The 25,550-nt window shown below is 46.2% G+C and overlaps 1 protein-coding gene across 3 annotated transcripts in view; it reads left to right on the forward strand.

The window, feature by feature from the left end:
• The window catches only part of JPT1 (Jupiter microtubule associated homolog 1), a 31,801-nt gene extending 31,242 nt beyond the window's left edge, over nt 1-559 (forward strand). For all 3 annotated transcript variants that reach the window (XM_087709972.1, XM_087709973.1, XM_087709974.1), the window contains one exon: nt 265-559. In XM_087709972.1, the coding sequence (XP_087566098.1) occupies nt 265-422 (158 nt within the window). In that variant the 3' untranslated portion in view covers nt 423-559. The remainder of the gene's footprint in view (nt 1-264) is intronic.
• The last annotated feature ends 24,991 nt before the right edge of the window (nt 560-25,550 follow it).

The following is a 25,550-nucleotide window of genomic DNA, read 5'->3' on the forward strand; positions in this document are numbered from 1 at the left end:
TAGTGTACATCTGAAAGAGAGGGATTTCAATTAATGTTCCTATTTGTATAAGAATTATTATTTTAAGAGAGTAGTACTGATACCTTGAGTTCGGAAAAAGACAGGCATGCATATAGCATATGTAGGTTCAATACAGTAGACCTCTGATTCCTACTTACTTTAGGAGTTCTGAGGGCTTCCTTATTTCTTGCCGAAAGTGAAACCTACTCAGAGTGTGAATGTTTCTATTTTTATAGAGTCATTGTCTTGGTTTTTCCCCCCCAGAAAACACAGAAGAAACTGCTTCAGGCTCAAGTGAAGAAAAGCCCCTACCAACTGCGCCTCTTCCTAGCCCAGAAGTTCCAGCCGCTGGGAGGAATCCTAACCCAGCACCAACCAGGAGAAATCCACCAGGGGGAAAGTCTAGTCTAGTGCTCGGTTAAGCTCAATTTTCCTTCACTCCTTAATTACTTGGAACTCGTGTCTGTTATCTTTGTTTTTTTCCATGCTTGTGAACTGCACAACTTGAGATTGACTGTACTTCCAAAACTACCATTAAAGGGGCACTTTATGTACTTCATATTTTTTTTGTTTTTTTTTTCCAGCCAATCTTTTCTTAAACTTCTTGTCTTGTCTCTCTTGAGTCTAACAGAAGTGACGTGTAATTTTTTTTCGTAATGGTAGACAGTGGTATTTGCTATACAGCCCATGGCTGACAAAAGATTTCTGAGGTATATAGTAATGTCTGAAGCTAAGATGGATTAATTCTGAGTGTGCTAAGTGGCATTTTTGTCCTAAAATTTGTAGAACAGTCTTGGTTGACTTAGAAAGGTTGGAAACTGGGATTGTACAGGTAGTGGATGAGTGACAAATATACTCTTTCTGTACACAACTTTGCAACATATTTTTCCAAGGTACCATATAATAATTGGTAAACAATTGAAGCCCTGTTGTGCACTAAGAACTATCAAGTTGTAATGCTAGAAATTAACCATTCTCCTTTCAACAAGTGGGATCTTGGATTAGTTATAACAGGATGGGATCAGTGCTGAAGATAAACTTAAAGATATGAGATTTTAACTCTTTTTTGAATATCAGGTCCCATTATAAATGATGATAGAATGCATCTTACAAAGATAAATATTAGTTGGATAAAATTTTGGGGACACATTTCCCGCACAACTGATTCCAGTACTATGCATGATCATGCTGGTGCTTAAACAGAAGGTGGAAAAACCTTCTAAATGTGTATTGTACCTTGAAAGCTGGATTGTTGCTAAAAAAAAAAAATTAAAGGTATAGAAATTTTGAATCTGCGTCAGAGCCTTATTTTCAAATTTCCTTGGTTTGCTGCTTGAATAATTTCTGAAATGAAAACCCAAAAGAGAAAATGCATGGACTTTTAAAATTGTTTTATAATACAATTAAAAGGGAGTGAGAAGGGAATGTAAGGAGGGTGAGATGGTGGGAAGGGGAGAAAGGAATGTCTGAGGGGGAGGGGAAGTAGAAGAGGGGATTGTTGGAGGGGAGAAATGAAAGTTGGAGGGGTAGAAGAAAGGGTGTATGAAGGTTAGAAGTGTTATGAGTTGTGTTTATTGCTTTTTTTTAACTGCACAGTATTTAAGTGATTGTATAAAAGAAAATGAAAATGAAATAAAAGATGTTAATTGAAAAAAGGTAAAATTGTTTTATAATACAGACATTGTTGTATCAATGGAAGTAATGCTGGTGTGCAGCTAGAGCCTTTCTCACTTATTGGCATGGTCAAAATAATGTGTCTCTACATTTTGTACTAAAAATATCTCTGCATACAGGAATGGAAGACACATTTTTTAAAAAAATAGCGTGGTTTTATGGCATTTTTTTCCAAATCCTTTTAAACATTAAATAAACCTAACCTACATGTTCTACTATTACCATATGAAAAATCCAGTTTGTAAGAGTATCTGTCAAGCATGCCTCCTTCAATATCCCAAGAAAGGAAAACCTCAACTCTATTTTAATAGAGATAAAGTACTTTTACTAGATATGAAAACAGCAAAAGGAAAGCAAGATCTGAACCAGAAAGGCGGAAACATATACATATCAAACATTTACCCAGCACCCTCCCCACAATTCCCCAACCCATTGTCCAATCTGCAACTCCCTAAGGTGTCATGTGGGGTGCATCTTCAAACAGCCTCATCAAGTTGGTATGAGAAACGGTTGGCCTTGACCAAGTTCAAACATCAGCCACCAGCATCTGCAGAGGATGGTGAGAACAAGACTCCTCCAGTACAATATAATTCCCTTTCCCAATACTATGCACACACACACACACACACACCATTCCTATGGCAGCGGATAGCAAGCAAGTGTAGCAAGCAAAACAGGCTGACATCCGACCCTCCTTCAGAAAGAGATATTACCCCTGCAGGAAAAGAGAGGGAATACAATACAAAATAACAACATAGTATATACATCCATCATAAAATCAAGGCTTTTCAGGATAGCTGGTGTAGAACTACCGCAAAAGTCTGGGAGCCCTAACATGAGATTTGTCAACCCATTCAGCATGGGAAAGGGAAAAATGTTTCCAGGAGACCAAATATTGAATGTGACCTCTATGTTTTCTGGAGTCCAAGATTTCTTTAACTTCAAAATGTTGTTCTCCCTCAATAAGAAGAGGGACCGGAGGTGAAGGAGACGAAACGAAGAGTGTTCCGGTTTTAACAAGTTCACATGAAACAGGATAAATTCTGCTAAGATTCTTTGGCAACTCCAATTTCACCGATACAGGATTTATGATTTTCACAATACGGAACGGACCTACATACTTTGGGCCCAGCTTCTTTGATTTTTGGGTGGTTTGCAGGAACTTTGTGGACAAAAACACCCTATCCCCAACTCTGTACTCTTGGCTTTGTCCTTTTCTTTTCCGTTTGTTTTTTGTGAGCTTCGTGAGCTGCATTTAATGCTTTGCAGGTCATGGGCCAAAAGTGCCGAAGTTAACAACAATATGGTCATGCCGTCTTGATGCTCTGAGACTGCAGTCAATACTTTTGCCGCTGGGTGGTCCAAACGGACCTAAACCGTCCTGAACAGCCGGTGAACAGGAAGAATACATCTTGCTGATCTCGGGGATATCGCAAAATCCCTGAAAGAAGCAAGATAAGTTCTTCAAGGTGGCGGTAAAAAATCCAGCCAAGGCTGACAAAGTCGAGGCGGCTCCAAAATCGAAGGATACGGAAAGAGAAAGTGTTTCCAGCTGGTGAGGAACTTTTACTGTTTTAAAAAGAGACTGCCTATAAAAACTTAAAAATTAATTTAAATTGAAGAATAGAAGAGTCAAGCGGCAGAATTAAATTTGGAATGGTTTTGGACAGTGGTTATCTTACTTTTTAAATGCTATCTTCATGGATGGAATTTATGCAAGCCTTTTGAAATGGATGGATGAAGTTTTCTTCTACCTTCTCTTTATGATTCCCTAATCTATAAGCTAAAGTTTTCCTCTTTCATTGCTGTGGGTATTTTTCTAATTCATTTAAAGATTGGACTCCTTTTTCTAACTTGAAATACAAAAAAGATACAAAAGGAAACTTTTTAACAGCGTTACCGCTGCTCAGAAGCTGGGAGGTTTTTGTTCTTTCATGGATTGTTTTTGACTTGGCACCATAAGATTTTACTGCTTGGCTACAAAGGGTGATAAGAAGGGAAACACACAGATGGCCCTTTGAAGTGGAAACAACATCCTTTGTGAATCTATGCTTTAATCTTATTAACCTTCCAAGCTAGAGCAGCTGTGTTTGTTAGAATGGCAAATTTGCAAAAGATACTTTCAGAAATATAGAAATTATCAAATATATATGAAAGGATAGATGAAAAACTGGAATACTTAGAGCACATAACAATAAAATATGATGAAAAAACTGAGGATGTTTATCAAATGCAAGACGGGGTGATTGAAACTCAAAAAAACCGAAGTGGAAAATGAATATAAAGAGATTAAACCTGCTGATATTGATGGTAATTGGTTTGTTCCTGAAAATGGAAAAAATGGAATACTGAAAGAGAAAGTAAATGGAGAGAAAATCTAGTCCAGAGGGCAGGATAAAGAAGAAGAAAAAATTAAAGAATTTATGTACTCAAAGAAAGAAATTCTACTAGCAAAAGTATTGATAACACTGCTGACAATCAAAGACAAGCTGAATAAGGAAACAGAAAGAGGGCATCAAGATTATATGAGAGATCTTACAAGCAAGGAGTTGCTAAGAGAAGTCCGTACAAAGCTGATCAAGAAGATGATTAGAGGATTGATACCACAAATGGCAGAAGATATGGAATTGTTTTGTTATTGGAAAGATACAGATTGATAGATGGAAGAATATAACTTAAAACTAGTTAAACCTAGTGAAATTTATTGATAATAGATATAGCTTAAATAAATAACTGATGTTACTAATGTATACAATGTGTAGTGTTATGATGAGTATAATTGGATATGGATATTGAATGGTATTCATGTAAGGAAGATTAGCAATCCCTTAATAATAATAATAATAATAATAATAATAATAATAATAATAATAATAATAATCCTCTGATGATGCCAAATGCAGACTTTGCAAAGAAGCTGATGAAACTGTTGATCACATACTCAGCTGCTGTAAAAAAATCGCGCAGACTGATTATAAATTGCGGCACAATTCAGTAGCACAAATGATCCATAGGAATTTGTGCAAAAATTATAATATTAAAACAGCAACAAACTGGTGGGAACATCAGCCTGAAAAAGTCACCGAAAATCAGATGGTCAAGATCTTGTGGGATTTTCGCATACAAACAGACAAAATACTATCGCATAATACACCAGACATCACACTGGTTGAGAAAAATAAGGTCACAATCATAGACATCGCAATACCAGGTGATAGCAGGGTCGCTGAGAAGGAACATGAAAAAATCGCAAAATACCAGGACTTAAAAATTGAAATTCAACGACTATGGCACAAACCAGCAGTGGTAATTCCAGTGGTAATTGGCACACTGGGTGCTATTCCAAAAGCACTGGAATTACATTTAAAACAGTTAAAAATTGACAAAATCACCATCAGTCAAATGCAAAAAGCCGCACTGCTTGGATCTGCACGCATATTACGAAAATACGTTACGACGTCCTAGGCCCCTGGGTGGGGCCCGACTAGTAACCAATGCCAAATCCGGCGAAACAACTGGTCGCTGTGATACAATTGTATAATAATAGTAGGGAATGAGATCTACGGAATGGTTAATATCAAGCGAGGAATTTTCCAGGGTGATTCACTTTCACCTCTTCTCTTCATCATTGCAATGATCCCACTATCAGTAATCTTTAAAAAAATGAAATTAGGCTACCAAACAGCCAAAGAAGCTGAAAAAATTTCGCATTTACTGTATATGGATGATTTGAAACTCTATGGAAAGTCAGAAATAGAAATCCAATCATTGACAAACACAGTCCGAGTATTCAGCACCGATATTTCAATGCAGTTTGGCATGGAAAAATGCACCACTGTATCCATAAAAAGGGGCAAAATCACTGCATGTGAGGGAATTGAAATGCCCAATGGCCAATTAATTAAATGCAAAGAAAATGAAGCCTACAAATACTTAGGCATTCTGCAGTTGGATAACATCAAGCATGGAGAAGTAAAAACTATTGTCAGGCGAGAGTACACCAACAGAGTTAGGAAAATTTTGAAATCTAAATTGAATGGTGGAAATACAATCAAGGCCATAAATACCTGGGCAATACCAGTTATAAGATACACAGCTGGTATAGTTAACTGGACACAAGCTGATTTGGACCTTTTGGACCGAAAAACCAGGAAACTAATAACAATGCACTACAGTTTACATCCACGTGGTGATACTGATAGACTATATCTGCCCCAAAAATCAGGTGGCAGAGGATTATTACAAGTGAAGCAAACAGTTGAAGAAGAAAAACATGCACTGGCTGATTATTTAAAAGAAAGTCAAGAACATCTATTAATCGAAGTAAAGAACAAAAATCTACTGAAGGCCCAACAGACGAAACAAGAATACAGAAAAGATGTGATAAAATCAAGAATGGAGAGTTGGCAGAACAAAGCACTGCATGGCCAATTTCTGGAAAAAATAAAAGATAAAGTGGACAGTGAGCAAACTTGGTTATGGTTAACAACAGGTACATTAAAGAAAGAAACAGAGTCACTAATCCTGGCTGCGCAAGAACAAGCTATCCGCACAAATGCCATTAAGGCCAAAATCGAAAAATCCTCTGATGATGCCAAATGCAAACTTTGCAAAGAAGCTGATGAAACTGTTGATCACATACTCAGCTGCTGTCAAAAAATCGTGCAGACTGATTATAAATTGCGGCACAATTCAGTAGCACAAATGATCCATTGGAATTTGTGCAAAAATTATAATATTAAAACAGCAACAAACTGGTGGGAACATCAGCCTGAAAAAGTCACCAAAAATCAGATGGTCAAGATCTTGTGGGATTTCCGTATACAAACAGACAAAATACTGGCGCATAATACACCAGACATCACACTGGTTGAGAAAAATAAGGTCACAATCATAGACATCGCAATACCAGGTGATAGCAGGGTTGCCGAGAAGGAACATGAAAAAATCGCAAGATACCAGGACTTAAAAATTGAAATTCAATGACTATGGCACAAACCAGCAGTGGTAATTCCAGTGGTAATTGGCACACTGGGTGCTATTCCAAAAGCACTGGAATTACATTTAAAACAGTTAAAAATTGACAAAATCACCATCAGTCAAATGCAAAAAGCCGCACTGCTTGGATCTGCACGCATATTACGAAAATACGTTACGACGTCCTAGGCCCCTGGGTGGGGCCCGACTAGTAACCAATGCCAAATCCGGCGAAACAACTGGCCGCTGTGATACAATTGTTATAATAATAATAATAATAATAATAATAGAAGGTCCAACAGGCAAAACAAGAATACAGAAAAGATGTGATAAAATCAAGAATGGAGAGTTGGCAGAACAAAGCATTGCATGGCCAATTTCTGGAAAAAATAAAAGATAAAGTGGACAGTGAAAAAACTTGGTTATGGTTAACAGCAGGTACATTAAAGAAAGAAACAGAGTCACTAATCCTGGCTGCGCAAGAACAAGCTATCCGCACAAATGCCATTAAGGCCAAAATCGAAAAATCCCCTGATGATGCCAAATGCAGACTTTGCAAAGAAGCTGATGAAACTGTTGATCACATACTCAGCTGCTGTCAAAAAATCGTGCAGACTGATTATAAATTGCGGCACAATTCAGTAGCACAAATGATCCATTGGAATTTGTGCAAAAATTATAATATTAAAACAGCAACAAACTGGTGGGAACATCAGCCTGAAAAAGTCACCAAAAATCAGATGGTCAAGATCTTGTGGGATTTTCGCATACAAACGGGCAAAATACTGGCGCATAATACACCAGACATCACACTGGTTGAGAAAAATAAGGTCACAATCATAGACATCGCAATACCAGGTGATAGCAGGGTTGCCGAGAAGGAACATGAAAAAATCGCAAAATACCAGGACTTAAAAATTGAAATTCAATGACTATGGCACAAACCAGCAGTGGTAATTCCAGTGGTAATTGGCACACTGGGTGCTATTCCAAAAGCACTGGAATTACATTTAAAACAGTTAAAAATTGACAAAATCACCATCAGTCAAATGCAAAAAGCCGCACTGCTTGGATCCGCACGCATATTACGAAAATACGTTACGACGTCCTAGGCCCCTGGGTGGGGCCCGACTAGTAATCAATGCCAAATCCGGCGAAACAACTGGTCGCTGATACAATTTTGTTGTTGCTAATAATAATAATAAACTAAGTTAGATTCAATTAAAGTTTTGATTATTAGGGGGAAAATGTTATGATACAGGATATAGTCAAATAAAGGAGGGTTAAGAATAACAATGCATATATAGATATGGGTGTAACATAAGGAAACTGGATGTAAACTTTAAACAGTGATTTGGAAAGAAGGATAGAAAAGGTTGTTATTAAATATTATGGATGTTTAGCTAGAACAGGACATAAGGATTTAGTGTTAGTGGAGGATTTTAGAAATAGTAATTGAAAGGCCAGTATGTGGTTATGTATTTAACTTTGGTATATTTTACAATGAAGGACGTTTAAACAATTATAGTCAAATGAAAATGGAGATATAATGATAGTGACATGTATAAATGTCTGAGATAAAATACTTAAGTTAATATGAACTATGTTGACTGTGGAAGAGATGCACGAAAGTTTTTTTTTGCAACCAACTGATAGCAGGAACATATAGTTTAGCCCCCACCCAAGCCAGTCCATCCTTCATGGTGCATTCATCAAAATGTTTCTTGAACCAGTCATCAGATTCAAGACCCTCCTTGAGTTTGTTCATTAGTTATGTATTCACATCCAAGTCAGCTGGCTTCTGGCTTCTAGTAACCATTGGGGCAGCCAGATTCTGAGCTGGGATGACTGGATGAACCACACTCAGTTTGGAGCTGTTGTACTGGGGAAGCCTGGACAAGGCATTAACCATAATGCCATCTTCCCCCGGGATGTATTTCAGGGTAAAGTTGAAACAGTTCAAGTGTGCCCAATGCACTTGTTTAGGTGACAGTTTACGCAGGGTTTTCAAGGCTTCTAATTTTTATGATGAGTCCATACTTCAAAAGGGTGTTTCGCCCCCTCCAGGAAATGTCGCCAGGTCATTAAAGCCCATCTGACAGCAAAAGCTTCCTTTTCCCATATGACCCATCTCCTCTCTGTCTCTGTAAGCTTACGTGAGGTGTAAATGCAAGGTTGCAATTTACCCTCAGCGTTTGTTTGAAGTAATACTGCTCCCACCGCCATGTCACTGGCATCAGCCTTTACCACGAATGGCGCATCCATATCAGGGTGTTTCAAAACCGGTTCTGCTGCAAACAGTCACTTTAATTTCTCTTTTAATTTTTTTTAAATTTTCAAAACAAACACAACACAATCCTCCTTTTTTACATACTGTAGAAAAGTGTATCAGTTGGTTACAAAAGACTTTCGTGTATCTCTTCCACAGTCATCAACCATAATTTAATATTAACTCAAGTATTTTAACTCAGATATATTTATACATATTACTATCATCATACCTCCATTTTCATTTGACTCTAATTGTTTAAACGTCCATCATAAAATATACCAAGATTTAAAACATAACCACATACTGGCATTTCATTTGCTATTTCTAATATCCTCCAATAACACTAAATCCTTATGGCCTATTCTAGCTAAACATCCATAATATTTAGTAACAAAAATTTCTAATACTCCTTTCCAAATCACTGTTTACAATTTATATCCAATTTCCTTATGTTGTACCCATACATATTATATGTTGTTATCATTATCCCTCCTTTATTTGACTATATCCTTTATCATAACATTTTCTCCCCTAATAATCAAAACTTAACTAAATTGAACTTAGTTCTTTTTTATTAACCTTTATATATAACCAAAAAAATTTAATCTTCCTTTCATAGGTACCATTCAATATTCATATTCAATTATTACTTATAGCAATACATATGTATACATTATTATCATTATCAATTATTTATTTAACTATATCTATTGTCACTAAATTTCACTAAGTTTAACTAGTTTTAGATTATACACTTTCATCTATCAACCTGTATCTTTCCAGTAGCAAAACAATCTCATGTCTTCTGCCATTTGTGGTATCAGTCATCTAAGCATCTTAATCAAATTTGCATGAACTCCTCTTTGCAGCTCATTGCTTATTAAGTCTTACTGCTTCTGTTTCCTTGTTCAGCTTATCTTTAATTATCCGTGGTGTTATCAGTGATGTTAATATTTCTCTCTTTAAATCCATAAATTCTTTTACTTTTTCTTCTTGTATGTGGGGTAGAGTTCCCATCCATCTAACTCCCCTTTCCGTATTCCACTCTTTCCATTTCCAGACACAAACCATTCACCAGCGATGTCAACAGATTTGATTTTTTCGTGATCATTTTTCTCTTCGGTGTTTAGGACTCTAACCTCCACTTTTTCCACTTGATAAACATCTCCAACTTCATCATATTTTGCTGTTAAATGCTCTAGTTTTTCCAACTTCTTTTCTATTCTCTCAGATGTATTTAATAATTTCTGAATTTCAAACATTATCTTTTGCAAACTTAAAAGTTTCTTTCTGCTGTTGAAATTGTACCATTATCTCCAGCTGACAAACACTGCTGCTCTGGCTTGGAAGGTTTTTACAAGATTAAGCATAAATTCACAATAAGGTCTTGTTTTCCCTTTTCTCTGGTTAAAGATATACTTCAAAAGAACATCTGTATAAACAATTCGTGCTTTTCTTCTTATCACTCTCTATAAACAAACAGTGAGACTTTGAAGTGCCAAGCCAGAATGATCGATGAGGAAAGTAAAAGTGTTTTGTTTCCAATACACAAACCTCCAGCCTCCGAGTAGCAGTGTTGACTTTCCCTCTGTTGTTACAATTTTCTTTGTTTCCTTTTGTATCTTTTTTATATTCCAAGTTAAAAAAACAGTCAAATTCTTGAATGAAATAGAGAAGAAAAAGGGAAAAACACACGCAGTAATGAAGGAGAATTTTAGTCCATAGGTTGCAATAATAATAATTTAAAAAGATAGAAAAAGAAAACTTTCCATTCGTTTTAAAAGGCTTGCATAAATTCCATCCATGAAAATAGCATTTAAAAAGTAAGATAACGCACTGTCCAAAACTATTCAAACTTAATTCCGTGACTTATTTCTTCTCAAATTTAAATTAACTTTAAGTTTTTTGTAGTCTTTTAAAATGGTAAAAGTTCTTCACCAGCTGAAAACACTTTCTGTTTCCTTCCATTTCAGAGCCGTCCCAACTTTATCAGTCATGGGGCTGTGCTTTTGTCGCCAGCTAGAAGAACTTCTCCTGGATCGATCAGGGACTTTGTGGTGTCCCTGAGATCAGCAGGACGTATTCTTCCCATTCACCGTCTCTGCGGGATGGTTTAGGTCCATTTGGCCCACCCAGCGGCAAACGTGTCGGCGGCGATCTCAGAGCATTGAGATTGCACATTGTCTCATCGTGACATTGGCTCCTCCTCTGAAACCTGGCTGGGCCCGGAGGGAGGAGTCTCCCTCACTGAGATGTGCCCAGAGGGTTTTCAGGGGCTTCATCAGCCGCGACCCCAGGGAAGGGGTGGGGGTGTGGCTATTGTTATCCGAGAGTCTCTAGCTCCTCGTAGGATCCCTGCTCCAGAGCTTGTCGGGTATGACCTCGCGGGTCAAGTGGGCTTGTTGTTAACGTACCTGCCTCCCAACAGCATTGCAACAGCCCTCCCCTCGCTCCTCGAGTCAGTAGCCAAGCTGGCAATTGAATTCCCCAGGCTTATGGTTCTGGGGGACTTCAATTTGCCTTCGCTCGGCGAGCACTCTGATGGAGCGCAGGAGTTCATGGTTTCCATGACAGCCATGGGCTTGCACCAAGGAGTATATTCGGGCTCTAAGAACAGCCAAAAGATCACACATTGCCTCCTTGGTAGCGTCCGCCGAGTCCCGCCCAGCCGCCCTGTTTACAATAACCCGCTCCCTCCTAAATAGGAGGGAGACGGAGAACCCCTTACAGGGTAAGGCTGAGGAGTATGTACAGTTCTTGGCGGACAAAGTTGCTCGGTTTCGATCGGACCTGGACTCCACTCCTGCAGATCCAGCCGAGACACAAGGGAATGATCTGGCAGACCATCTCTGGGTTGAGTTTCAGGATGTTGCCTCCAGGGATGTGGACAAGGCTATGCGAGCTGTGAGCACCTCCACCTGTATACTGGACCCGTGTCCCTCCTGGCTGGTTGCCAACAGCAGTGAGGTGACACGAGGCTGGATCCAGGCGGTTGTTACCACCTCTCTTCGGGAGGGGCATCTCCCTACCGCGCTGAAGGCGGCGGTGGTGAGACCCCTCCTGAAGAAACCGTCCTTGGATCCAGCAATTCTTAACAACTACCGTCCAGTCTCCAACCTCCCCTTTGTGGGGAAGGTTGTTGAGAAGGTGGTGGCCTTCCAGCTTCAGCGTACCTTGGAGGAAGCTAACTATCTTGACCCCTTCCAGTCTGGCTTCAGGCCCGGTTACAGCACAGAAACCACTTTGGTCGCATTGACCGATGATCTCTGGAGAGCCAGAGATGGAGGCCATGCGTCCATCCTGGTTCTCCTTGACCTCTCAGCGGCTTTCGATACCATCGACCATGGTATCCTTCTGCGACGACTGCGGGAGGTGGGGGTGGGCGGCACTGTTTTGCAGTGGTTCTCCTCCTACCTCTCGGACAGGTCGCAGTCGGTGTTGGTGGGGGGGCAGAGATCGTCCCCGAGGCCCCTTACTTGTGGGGTGCCGCAGGGCTCGGTCTTATCCCCCCTACTATTTAACATATACATGAAACCGCTGGGCGAGATCATTCGGAGGCACGGGATAAAATACCATCAGTATGCGGACGATACACAGTTGTATCTGTCCGCCCCGTGCCAACTCAATGAAGCGGTGGAAGTGATGAACCGGGGCCTTGAGGCTGTCAAAGACTGGATGAGAGCTAACAAACTGGTGCTCAACCCGGAAAAGACCGAGTGGCTGTTGTGTTTTCCTCCCAATAATTTGGCTAATGTTCCATCAATCAGGCTGGGGGGACAAAATTTATACCCCTCAGACAGGGTCCGCAACTTGGGAGTCCTCCTGGACCCACAGCTGAGTTTTGACCATCATTTGTCAGCTGTGACCAGGGGGGCATTTACTCAGGTTCGCCTGATGCGCCAGTTGCGGCCCTACCTGAACCGGGAGGCCCTCACAACAGTCACTCGAGCCCTTGTGATCTCCAGGCTGGAATACTGCAACGTGCTCTACATGGGGCTGCCCTTGAAGAGCATCCGGCGACTTCAGCTAGTCCAGAATGCAGCCGCGCGAGTGATCGTGGGCGCACCACGGTTCGCCCACATAACACCGATCCTCCGTGAGCTGCGCTGGCTACCTGTTGATCTCCGGGTGCACTTCAAGGTCCTACTTACCACTCACAAAGCGCTCCATGGTAGTGGATCTGGCTATTTGAGAGACCGCCTTCTGCCAATTACCTCCCTGCGTCCCATCAGATCGCACAGGGTAGGCCTCCTCCGAATTCCATCCGCCAGTCAGTGCCGACTGGCGACTACGCGGAGGAGAGCCTTCTCAGTTGCAGCTCCGACGCTATGGAACAATCTCCCCGTGGAGATCCGCACCCTCACCACCGCCCAGGCCTTCCGCACGGCCCTTAAGATCTGGCTGTCCCGTCAGGCCTGGGGATAAAAAATCTTAGTTCGTCCCCTCCCGAATGATGAATGAATGTTGTGCTCTATTTTTAATATTATGTATTGTCTTATGTTTTTTTGTCTTTGTACCCCCTTCCCCGTGTTTTGTAAGCCGCCCTGAGTCCCCTCAGGGAAAAGGGCGGCCTATAAATTATAATAAACATTCCATTCCAAACATTCCAAGTAATCCGGGGCCCAACTCACTCGGCGGGTCACACGCTCGACCTCGTATTCCTTTCGGAGCAGTGGAGGTGATCTTGGTTTGAGGGGTAGTGAGATCTTACCCCTGTCATGGTCGGGCCACTACCTACTGAGGCTTGATTTTCGGAGGCCAAACCCCCACTGTAGGAAGGAGGAACCGATAAGGTGGTTCCACCCCAGGCGCCTTATGGACCCTTTGGGCTTTCAGACGGCGCTTGGTGTTGTTCCTGATACCCTCGCTCACAGTCCGGCGGAGACCCTGGTTGCTGCTTGGAACTCAGCAGCGTCAGAGGCTCTCAACCAGATTGCGCCTTTACGGCCGATCCGAGGCAGTGGATCCAGGAGGGCTCCTTGGTTTACTGAGGAACTCCGGGAGATGAAGCGCCAAAAGAGACTCCTAGAGCACTGCTGGAGAACCAGTAAGTCCGAGTCAGTCCGGGCACTATTAAAATCTTGCATCAGAGTTTATCTTTGGGCAATTAGGACGTCAAAAAGAACACATATTGCCACTCTGATAGCTTCCGCTGAGTTGCGCCCAGCCGCCTTGTTTAGGATAACCCGTTCCCTCCTGAATAGGAGGGATACAAGTGATCCTTTGCGAGGTAGAGCTGAGGAATACGTCCAATTCCTCACGGATAAAGTTGCGCGGCTTCGGGCGGACCTGGACGCCAATTGCGCAGAGCCAGCCGAGGCACCAGGGGAGAATCTGGAGCGACATCTCTGAATTGATTTTCAACTTATTACCCCTGAGGAAGTGGACAAGGCCATGGGAGCTGTGAGTGCCTCCGCATGTGTGCTGGACCTGTGCCCCTCCTGGCTGGTTGCTAACAGCAGGGAGGTGACACGGGGCTGGATCCAGGCGGTTGTTGCCTCCCTTCGGGAGGGGTTCTTTCCCCCCGCTTTAAAGGCGGCGGTGGTGAGACACCACCTGAAGAAGCCATCTTTGGATCCAGCCGTTTTAAATAACTATCATCCAGTCTCCAACCTCCCCTTTGTGGGGAAGGTTGTTGAGAAAGTGGTGGCCTCTCAGCTCTGGCGGTCCTTGGAGGAAACCGATTATCTAGATCCCTTTCAGTCGGGATTTAGGCCTGGCTACAGCATGGAAACCGCCTTGGTCGCACTGACCAATGATCTCTGGAGAGACAGGGATGGGGGTCATGCCTCCATCCTAGTGCTCCTTGACTTCTCAGCGGCCTTCGATACCATCGACCATGGTATCCTTCTGCGACGACTGCGGGAGGTGGGGGTGGGAGGCACCGTTCTACGGTGGTTCTCCTCCTACCTCTCGGACAGGTCGCAGTCGGTGTTGGTCGGAGGACAGAGATCGACCCCAAGGCCCCTGAATTATGGGGTGCCGCAGGGTTTGGTCCTGTCCCCCCTCCTGTTTAATATCTACATGAAGCCGCTGGGTGAGATCATTCGACAGCACGGGATAAAATACCATCAGTATGCGGACGATACACAGCTGTATCTGTCCGCCCCGTGCCAACTCAGTGAAGCGGTTGACGTGATGTGTCAGTGCCTCGAGGCTGTTAGGGTCTGGATGGGGGTTAACAAGCTTGCACTCAATCCGGATAAGACCGAGTGGCTGGTGTGTTTCCCTCCCACTAATTGGCCAAGTTTTCCATCTCTCAGGCTGGGGGGTCAAACAGTACACCTCTCAGACAGGGTTCGCAATTTGGGTGTCCTCCTGGACCCACAGCTGACTTTTGAACACCACTTGTCGGCTGTGACCAGGGGGGCATTTGCCCAGGTTCGCCTGGTGCACCAGTTGCGTCTCTACCTGAACCGGGAGGCCCTCACAACAGTCACTCGTGCCCTTGTGACCTCAAGACTGGACTACTGCAATGTGCTCTACATGGGGCAGCCCTTGAAGAGCATTCGGAGACTTCAGCTTGTCCAGAATGCAGCCGCGCGAGCGATTGTGGGTGTACCTTGGTACACCCACGTTACACCTATCCTCCGCGAGCTGCACTGGCTGCCTATTGGTCTTCAGATACGCTTCAAGGCGCTAGTCATCACTTATAAAGCCCTTCATGGTATTGGACCTGGGTACTTGAGAGACCGCCTGCTGCCAATTACCTCCAATAGACCGATTAGATCCCACAGATTAGGCCTCCTCCGAATTCCATCCACTGGCCAATGCCGACTGGCGACCACCCGGAGGAGGGCCTTCTCTGTGGCTGCTCTGGCCCTCTGGAACGAGCTCCCCATGGAGATTCGGACCCTCACCACCCTCCAGGCTTTCCGCAAAGCCCTTAAAACCTGGCTGTTCCAACAGGCCTGGGGCTGATGAGTTCCTGTCCCCGCTCGAATGGTGTGTCTGTTGAGTTGTTTTTAAAAATTGTGGTATTGTTTGTCTATATCTTTTTTCCCTCCTATTTGTATCCCCTACCCCCCCCCCCCTGACTTGGGTTGTGAGCCGCCCTGAGTCCCTTCTGGGAAAAGGGCGGCATAGAAATATAATAAATTCAATTCAATTCAATTCCTCTGCCGCTTTAATTTCTCGAAAGCGACTTGACACTCCATAGTCCAGTTCAGAGGCTTCCCCGGCGTAGATTTGGTTTCTCCTTTAGATTTTGGAAGACTTGTAATGGGCAGAGCGATGCTAGCGAATGAGGGAATAAATTGACCATAAAAATTTGCAAATCCCAGAAAACTTTGCAATTGCTTGCGGGTGCGAAGAGGTGCCCAATCAGTAACAGCCTGGACTTTGCCAGGTCCATCTCGATGCCTTTGTGGGAGATACAGTATCCTAGGTAATTAATCTTCTCCTGATGAAATTCACATTTAGATAATTTGGCATAAAGTTCAGCGGCCCGGAGTTTCTTGAGGACTGAATGCACCAACGTCATGTGTTCCTCACGTGTTCCTCACGTGTTTCCGTGTAGATAAGGATGTCATCGAGGTAGACTAACACACCTTTGTACAGGTGCTTATGCAAAACTTCATTTATTAATTGCATGAAAACTGCTGGTGCCTCCTGCATCCCAAACGGGAGTACTCTGAACTGGAAGCATCCCATAGGGCAGTTGAAAGCAGTTTTCCACTCATTTCCCTTCTTGTTTCTGACTCTATAGTAGGCTTCTATTAGGTCTAACTTCGTGAAAATCTTCCCCTTCCCCAAGTGGGCCAGCATATCCTTCATGAGTGGCACAGGGTATACATTTTCCATGCAAATTCCATTAAGGTTTTTGTAACTCACACATAAACAAAAGGAGCCATCTTTCTTTTCTCTGAACAGTTTGAGTTTGAGTTTATTCAATTTGTAGGCCGCCCTATTCCCCGAAGGGACTCAGGGCAGCTGAACAAAGCCAAGGGAGGGGAAATTACAAAAAGTAAGACAAAGACAATCAGACAATACGAACAGTTTAAAAGCACAACAGACACAGCAAATTCGAGTAGGGGGGGAGGACTCAACCCCAGGCTTGCTGGGACAGCCAGGTCTTCACGGCCGTCCGGAAGGCCTGAAGGGTGGAGAGGGTCCGAATCTCCACAGGGAGCTCGTTCCAAAGGGCCGGGGCAGCCACAGAGAAGGCCCTCCTCCGAGTAGTCGCCAGCCGACATTGGCTGGCACATAGAAGGCCTAATCTGTGGGATCGAATGGGTCTGTGGGAGGTAATAGGCAGAAGGCGGTCTCTCAAGTACCCAGGTCCAATACCATGTAGGGCTTTATAAGTAATAACTAGCACCCTGAAGCGTATCCGGAGACAAATAGGTAGCCAGTGCAGCTCACGGAGGATAGGTGTAACGTGGGTGTACCGGGGTGCACCCACAGTCGCATTCTGGACCAGCTGGAGTCTCCGAACACTCTTCAAGGCCTGCCCCATGTAGAACGCATTGCAGTAGTCCAGTCTTGAGGTCACGAGGGCATGAGTGACTGTTGTAAGATCCTCCCGGTTCAGGTAGGGACGCAATTGGTGCACCAGGCGGACCCGGGGAAACGCCCCCCTGGTCACAGCCGACAAATGGTGATCTAAAGTCAGCTGTGGGTCCAGGAGGACTCCCAAATTGCGAACCCTGTCTGAGGGGCGTATAATTTCACACACACACCCAGCCTGAGAGATGGAATACTAAGCCAATTTGTGGGAGGAAAAAACACAAGCCTTGTCTTGTCAGGATTGAGAGCCAGTCTGTTCACCCCCATCCAGACCCTCACATCCTCCAGGCACTGGCACATTACGTCAACTGCTTCACTGAGTTGGCACGGGGTGGACAGATACAATTGAGTATCGTCCGCATATTGGTGGTATCCTATCCCATGCCGTCGGATGATCTCTCCCAGAGGCTTCATGTAAATGTTGAACAGGAGGGGGGACAGGACCGACCCCTGCGGCACCCCATAATTAAGGGGCCTAGGGGTCGACCTCTGTCCTCCAACCAACACCGACTGCGACCTGCCCGAGAGGTAGGAGGAGAACCACCGAAAAATGGTGCCTCCCATCTCCACCTCTCGCAACCGCCGCAGCAGGATACCATGGTCCAGGAGAACCAGAATGGAGGCACGGCCCCCGTCTCTGGCTATCCAGAGATCATCGGTCAGTGCGACCAAAGCAGTTTCCATGCTGTAGCCAGGCCTGAAACCAGATTGGAAGGCGTCTAGATAATCAGTTTCCTCCAAGGACTGACGGAGCTGAGAGGCCACCACTTTCTCAACAACCTTCCCAACAAAGGGGAGGTTGGAGACTGGACGATAGTTATTTAAAATGGCTGGATCCAGGGACGGTCTCTTCAGTAGGGGCTTCACCACCACCTCCTTTAAAGGGGGGGGGAAAGACCCTTCCCGGAGAGACGCGGTCACAATCGCCTGGATCCAGCCCCGTGTCACCTCCCTGCTGTTCGTGACCAGCCAGGAGGGACACGGGTCCAGTACAAGTGGAGGCACTCACTGCTCCGATGGCCTTGTCCACTTCCTCAGGGGTAACAGACTGAAAATCAATCCAACGATGGCGCTCAAGACCCTCCCTCGGTACCTCGGCTGGCTCTGCGCAATTGGAGTCCAGGTTTGCCCAAAGCCGAGCCACTTTATCCGCGAGGAACTGACCGAACTCCTCAGCCTTACCTTGCAAGGGAGTGCCCGTATCCCTCTCTTTAAGGAGGGAACGGGCTATCCCAAACAAGGCAGCTGGGCGTGACTCAGCGGAAGCTATCAGAGCAGCAATATGGATTCTTTTTGATGTCCGGATAGCCCGGAGGTAGGCAAGATTTTAATGAGGCTCGGTCTGACACGGACTTACTGGCTCTCCAGTGGCGCTCTAGGCGTCTCTTTTGGCGCTTCATCTCCCGGAGTTCCTCAGTAAACCAAGGAGTCCTCCTGGATCCACTGCCATGGATCGGCCGTAGAGGCGCAATCCGGTTAAGGGCCCCTGCTGCCGCCAAGTTCCAAGCAGCGACCAGAGTCCCAACCGAATCACGGGCGAGAGTATCAGGTATAACACCAAGCGCCGTCTGAAAGCCCATAGGGTCCATAAGGTGCCTGGGGTGGAACCACCTAATCGGTTCTTCCTCCCTACAGTGGGGGATTGGCCTCCGAAAGTTGAGCCTCAGTAGGCAGTGGTCCGACCACGACAGGGGCAGGATCTCAATGCCCCTCAGACCAAGATGACAACTCCACTGCTCCGAGAGGAATACGAGGTCAAGTGTGTGACCCGCTGAGTCGGTCGGGTCCCGAATTACTTGGGTCAAGCCCATGGCTGTCATGGAAGCCATGAACTCCTGCGCTCCATCAGAGTGCTCACCGAGCGAAGGCAAGTTGAAATCCCCCAGCACCATAAACCTGGGAAACTCAACTGCCAGCTCGGCTACTGACTCGAGGAGCGAGGGGAGGGCTGCTGCAACGCTGTTGGGAGGCAGGTACGTTAGCAGCATGCCCACTTGACCCCCAGGATCCAACCTCACCAGCAAGGACTCGCACCAAACAACCTCCGGAGCAGGGGTCCTACAAGGAACTAATGACTCTCGGATAACAACGGCCACTCCCCCACCCCTTCTCTGGGGTCGCGGCTGGTGAAGCACCTGAAAACCCTCTGGGCACATTTCGGTGAGGGGGACTCCTCCCTCCGGGCCCAGCCAGGTTTCAGTAATACATGCCAGGTCTGCCCCCTCGTCTAAAATTAAGTCCCGGACGAGGGGAGCCTTGTGAACCACAGACCTGGCATTTAGCAACAGCAGCCTGAGACCAGAGCCCTGACTACTCGCGCCATCTGGCCTTGGAGTGGGACTAATAGGGCCGGAAGGAAGGATCTCTGTAACATAGCGAACACTCCTTCCCCGGTAATGGCTCGCCCTAAAGTCCCCGCCATATCTGCCCCTCCCAGTTAGGACCGTAATGCTCCGGCCCACTCCCGCGTCCATAAGGCCCCCACCCTCCCCTTCAGCGATCAACATCCCTGGCAAGCCCTTTGAACCATACATTCTAAGGCTGGGGGTTGAACCAGGCCCCCCTAACACTTCTGCAAAGCACTCAGTGTAGGAGGTACCCGGTTATGGTCCCATCCCTCTCAGACATACACAATCATACAATAGACACTCCCCCACAAAAATTTAAAAAACACAAATACAACTATATAATAAAAAGTGGGCACATACATACAACACAGTCATAACCCAAGCACTCACCATACATTAAAAATGTACGGATCACTGTGCAAGTGCGTTAGCAAGCAATAATATAAAAAAGGAGAGAGAACTGCTCCGTTCCTCTCTCTCCTCTATGTCCCGGAGAGATGTCCTCGGCCACCAGATCAAAAGTCAGTGGTGTATAAGGCAGCCGTACGTAGGCAAGGATAAGATGTAAAAGTTTAGTGTTCATAAGCGGCAACCATTCAGTCTCACCCTTCCAAAGAAGGTCAGGGGGCCGTGTGCATAGAAGTCTCCTTCCTGGGGCTGAGTAAGGGCCCCAGTCTGGGGGGCCAAAGTCTGAAACTGGCCTGAGCCACTCTAGTAGAGGAGGAGGAGAGCGCTGATGTTTTCGAAACCCAGTCCTCGCCGCTGTGGCCGCCATCCTCTATCGCTCCTACTCCCAACCCAACCCCAACCCTACTCCTAACCTAATCACTAATCTAAGCTAACCTAACGCTAACCTCCACCCTACACCCTAATAACCCTAATAACCCAACACCGACCTAATCCAATCCTACATTAGCCCAGCCCTAACTCCACCTCAAGCCCCGACCCTAGCCCTACTTCCTGCCACTATCAATCTCTTCCGCACCCCCGGGTGCAAACCAACCGCTGCCCTTGTAACTATTTCTAAATATCTAACTATAACTACTTATTACTATAACTAACTATATCTAACTGTACCTATCTTACCTAAATCTATAACTAACCAGAGCAATGGCAGGCAGCAGATGGGAGGGGGAGAGCAGATGTTACAGGCAGGACATCAGGCCCAGGCCAAGGCAGAGGGGAGTCAAAGCGGCCAGGGAGATGGCAAAGGCTTCCTAATGGCTGGGGCGGGAGGCAAGGAGCAATGTCCGGAGGAGGCTACGATGACACGGGCCTCGGAATCTGGGGCGCAGGCTTATACTGCTCAGGGCGCCATCCTCTTTCTCGCCCGAGCAACCACACCAGTCAGCTAAAAACGGCCAGGTCTTTTCCCAGGGGCCGTAGGAGCAAGGCAACAGATAGCAAGGCGCGCAGAAATAGAACCGAGGGGGGGGGGCGTTCTGGGGCGGCTACAGCGGCGGCAAACACAGCCAGCCATCCGGTCCGCTGCCCACAATCTCAGTACTGCTGCTGACGACCCCCTTCTTCAAAGTTGAAATTAAGTCCCTCAGGGCTCACCAGTCATTCAGCTCAGTCAAGCTGGCCAGGGGTGAGGAGGCGCTCAGGATGTAAAAAAACGCTGCGAATCAGAGTTGAAATTCAATCCCTCAGGGCTCACCAGTCATTCGGCTCAGTCAAGCTGGCCAGGGGAGAGGAGGCGCTCAGGATGTAAAAACGCTGAGAATCAGCTGTGCGGTGCCGCCATCTTTCCCTCCACGCCGCAGTTGCCGATTTCAAGCCGCTGCCGTTCCGCTGCTCGGGAGATGACCGCCCAGAGCCAACAGATGAAACCCAGATCTTGCCCGAATCCTGGAGTAAAGCTCCACCGGGGAGAATTGCAATAGGTGTAAAAGGACACCGGAGGCACTCAGGGTGTTCTTTCTTCAGCACTGGCTTCTTTAGAGCGAGAAGCCAGGCAGCCATCCAAGTCCAACGCAGGTGCGGCCACCCATGGCCTAGCTGGTTGCATGAAACCCCTTTTAAAATTTTAAACTTTCGCAATTCCTCCGTTTCATGTGGGGTTGAGTAAATTTGGGGTTTAGGGAGCTTTTCCCCTGGGATGATCTCAATGCTGCAATCAGTAGCGCAGTGGTGGTGGTGGGTAATTTGTCAGAAGCTCTTTCACTGAAAACCTCCTTGAGGTCCCAATATTCTTTGGGGATTTTTTCTTCTCCTTTAATCTTTTCCTGCACTGCGGCAGCTAGGTTCATTTCGGCATTGGCTATGTGGGATGTCCTCCCCTTCTCCTCAGGGGGTTTAGCGGAAAGATTGCACAACCATCCTTTCCTCCAGTTCACGTAAGGGTTCCATTTCCGTAGCCACGGTAATCCCAGTATGAGGAGCCCATCCATCCCAGGTGCCATGATGAAACTCAAAAGTTTCTTGGTGATCCCCCATCCACATTTCTATTGGTTCGGTTACAAAATGGGAAGGGGCACCTCCAGCGATTGACCCATCCAACTGGCAAAAGGCAATGGGTACTTTCAAAGTTCTCAGTCTTAAACCCATTTTCTCCACCACCTCTGGGCTGATTACACATCAGGTGCATCCAGAGTCCAAAAGGGCCAGCATCTTCCCCTGGGCTCCAGTTGATGGAACTTTTACTTCTACTGGGATAGTTAGGGGGCTCGATCGGGGACTCACTGAGTGGTTGTCACCTGAATCATGTTCACTTTCTCCCATGGAAGAGGAGTTCCTTCTCCTCCTGGCCTGGAGGAAGGACATCAGCACCTCCCACGCCTTCCAGGTTCCTCCCCAGCAGCCGGGGTCAGTTGTGGGCCATGCCTACCATAGCAGCTGGGCTCCTAATGCCCCTCCTTTTCTGCTTTTGGTGCCTCTTTGGACCTCCCCCACATATGCACAAATAGCTCACGGAACTCCTGTGTGTACCCAACCTCGAGCCTCCCCTCCTGGGTTAAAAGTTTCATCCTGCTTTTTGCCTTTTGATGTAGGAGGGGGTCATCAAAACGTTTCCCCAGGGCAGTCATAAACTCCTTGTAATCCCTCAGCAGGGGGGAATCATCTTTACGCAAAGCTATCATCCAGGCAGCTGCTTTGACTCTCAAAGCCATAGTAACATTTCTTACTTTGGCAACTTCCGATGAGAAAACTTCCCCATAATGTTGCATGTAATCCCAAACTTGCAGTAACCCCCCCCCCATCCCCCATTCTTTGGGATCTCCTCTGTAGTTCACTCCAAGTGGAGGAATCTGAGGCATTTGGGGCCTTTGGGGCTTTCCCCCCCTCCTGGTGGCAGCTTGTACTGCTGCAGCTGTGGCTGGGGTCCCGCCCTCTTGCCCAGCTCTGGGAGCTGTTTCCAGGGACGTTTCAGGGCTAACCAGGTCTTCTGTACCCTCTCCGCCTGTTCGGCTATTCCACTCTCCCTTTCAGTGAGACTTACACAAGCGCGCCGTCGTTCCCAAGCCTCCTGAAGAAGGTATAAAGCATGGGTCATCATGAGATCATCTCTTTCAGCTGCCTGCCAGTCATCCTTTGGTTTTCGGCTGGTGTGACCCTTGCCATCGTCTTCTCCTGCTAGTTGCAGTGGTTTGACATTTGGGTGCTCCCCCATGGAAGCTTTTAACTTCGGGATGGGTGTGAAGGGAGATCTTGCTCAATATCCAACAAAGGAAAACCTCAACTCCATTTTAATAGAGATAAAGTACCGTGTTTCCCCAAAAATACAACATGTCCTGAAACTAAAGCCTTGCCACATTTTTCGGGTGGGCAAAAATATAACCCCCCCCCCAAAAAGTAAGCCCCCTGGACAGCCCCCCTCCGGCGAGGCAGAGTACCACTCACCGACCTAGCGGTATCCTGAAGTCACCAAGCCACGGGAGTGGGGGGGGGGGCGAGAAAGGCACTCACGTTGCTTGGCACCTTCGGGATACTGCTAGGTTGGGGAGTGGCGTTCTGCCTGGCTGGAGAGGGGAGTTGCCGGGCGGCTGCTCCCTTGCAGGGGCGAAGCAGCCATGAGGTGACCATGCTCACAAGCAGCCACCCGGCAAACCCCCTCTCCAGCTGGGTAGAGTACCATTCACTGACCTAGGGCGCCAAGCCATGTGACGCTATGCCTGCCCCCCAGCTGCTGCGGCGTGGCACATTCAGGGTACCCCCTAAGTTAGTGTATGGAGCTCTGCCCGGCTGGAGAGGGGGACTGCGCAAGCGCCTGCTCTGCCCCAGCTCACATGACTCCCAGCCTCACCATGCCCTTGCAGCCACCGCCAAGCTCCAAGCAAAATTTATCCTCCGGCTTCCAAACTCCAGAACTCAGCTTCCGATTCTTCCAGCAGCGGCCGCTCTAGGAGTGTTTTCTATGGTTATGGGCAGGCTGCCGGACAAAGTCTTCTGGCAGCCTGCCCATAACAAAAAAACACACTCCTAGAGGAGCCGCTGCTGGAACAATCGGAAGCCGAGTTCCAGAGTTTGGAAGCCGTAGAAGAAATTTTGCTCGGAGCTAAGCAGCAGCTGCAAGGACAGCTTGCCCAGAGCATGGTGAGGCTGGGAGGCATGCAAGCTGGGGGCGGAGCAGGCGCTCATGCAACCCCCCTCTCCAGCCGGGCAGAGCTCCATGCACTGACCTAGGGGGTATCCCGAATGTGCTAAGCTGCAGGAGCTGGGGGGCGAGTAGAGTGCCACATGGCTTGGCGCCTTAGGGATATTCCCTAGGTCAGTGAATGGTACTCTGCCCAGCTGAAGAGGGGGTTTGCCGGGTGGCTGCTCGTGAGCATGGTCATCTCATGGCTGCTTTGTCCCTGAGGTTTTTGCCCGGCTCTTCAGGAGCCCGCTCGCAAGGAAGCAGCTGCCCGGCAACCCCAAAACAATAAGCCCTCCCCCTCTAATAAGCCCAAGGCCATATTTTGTGGGTCAAAAAAATATGATCCTGTTGTATTTTCGGGGAAACACAGTACTTTTACTAGATATGAAGTGAAAACAGCAAAAGGAAAGCAAGATCTGAGTCAGACGGGCGGGAATATATACATATCAAATGTTTACCCAGCACCCTCCCCCCAATTCCCCAACCCATTGTCCAATCTGCAACTCCCTAATGTGTCATGTGGGGTGCATCTTCAAACAGCCTCATCAAGTTGGTATGCGAAAAGGTTGGCCTTGACCCAATCCAAACATCAGCCACCAGCATGCACAGAGGATGCTGAGAACAAGACTCCTCCAGTACAATATAATTCCCTTCCTCAATACTATGCACACACACACCCATTCCTATGGCAGCCAATAGCAAGCAAGCGTAGCAAGCAAAACAGAGGCTGACAGTATCAAAGAAAATAAACTAGGAAAAAGGATGAAAGTTCCACAATTCAGAAAGTTCTTTTCCTATATCCCAGCTGTTAGGAATATAATCTAATGGTTGGGTTGGCAATATATAAACCATGTAACAATGCTATACCTGTTTCTTTAAATCATACTGTAAAATGTGATTGGTTGCTGTTTCCTCAATCGGCCATAAGAGGGAGCCAGAATGACTGTTCGCCCTCTGTTAGATGCTGGGCTGATCTGATCTGAGTGTTTTGGAAGCTGGCTTTTAGAAGTGCCGTGAGCTATTGTAAGTTTTGCAACTGCTAGCAAACTTTGAGTACCAGACTGTTTGTATGATTATGGATTATTTGGATTATCCACTAACTGAAAGACATTGATGACTGTCTTATCCGTGTATGACTTGGACTGTTTGATGGACTCTGATACCTCTATTTCCACGAAAGTAAAAGTCTATT

The sequence above is a fragment of the Thamnophis sirtalis genome, unplaced genomic scaffold (genome assembly GCF_051295495.1).
Source record: "Thamnophis sirtalis isolate CommonGarterSnake01/CBP01778 unplaced genomic scaffold, rThaSir2_p1.2 scaffold_3, whole genome shotgun sequence".
Lineage (NCBI taxonomy): Eukaryota > Metazoa > Chordata > Lepidosauria > Squamata > Natricidae > Thamnophis > Thamnophis sirtalis.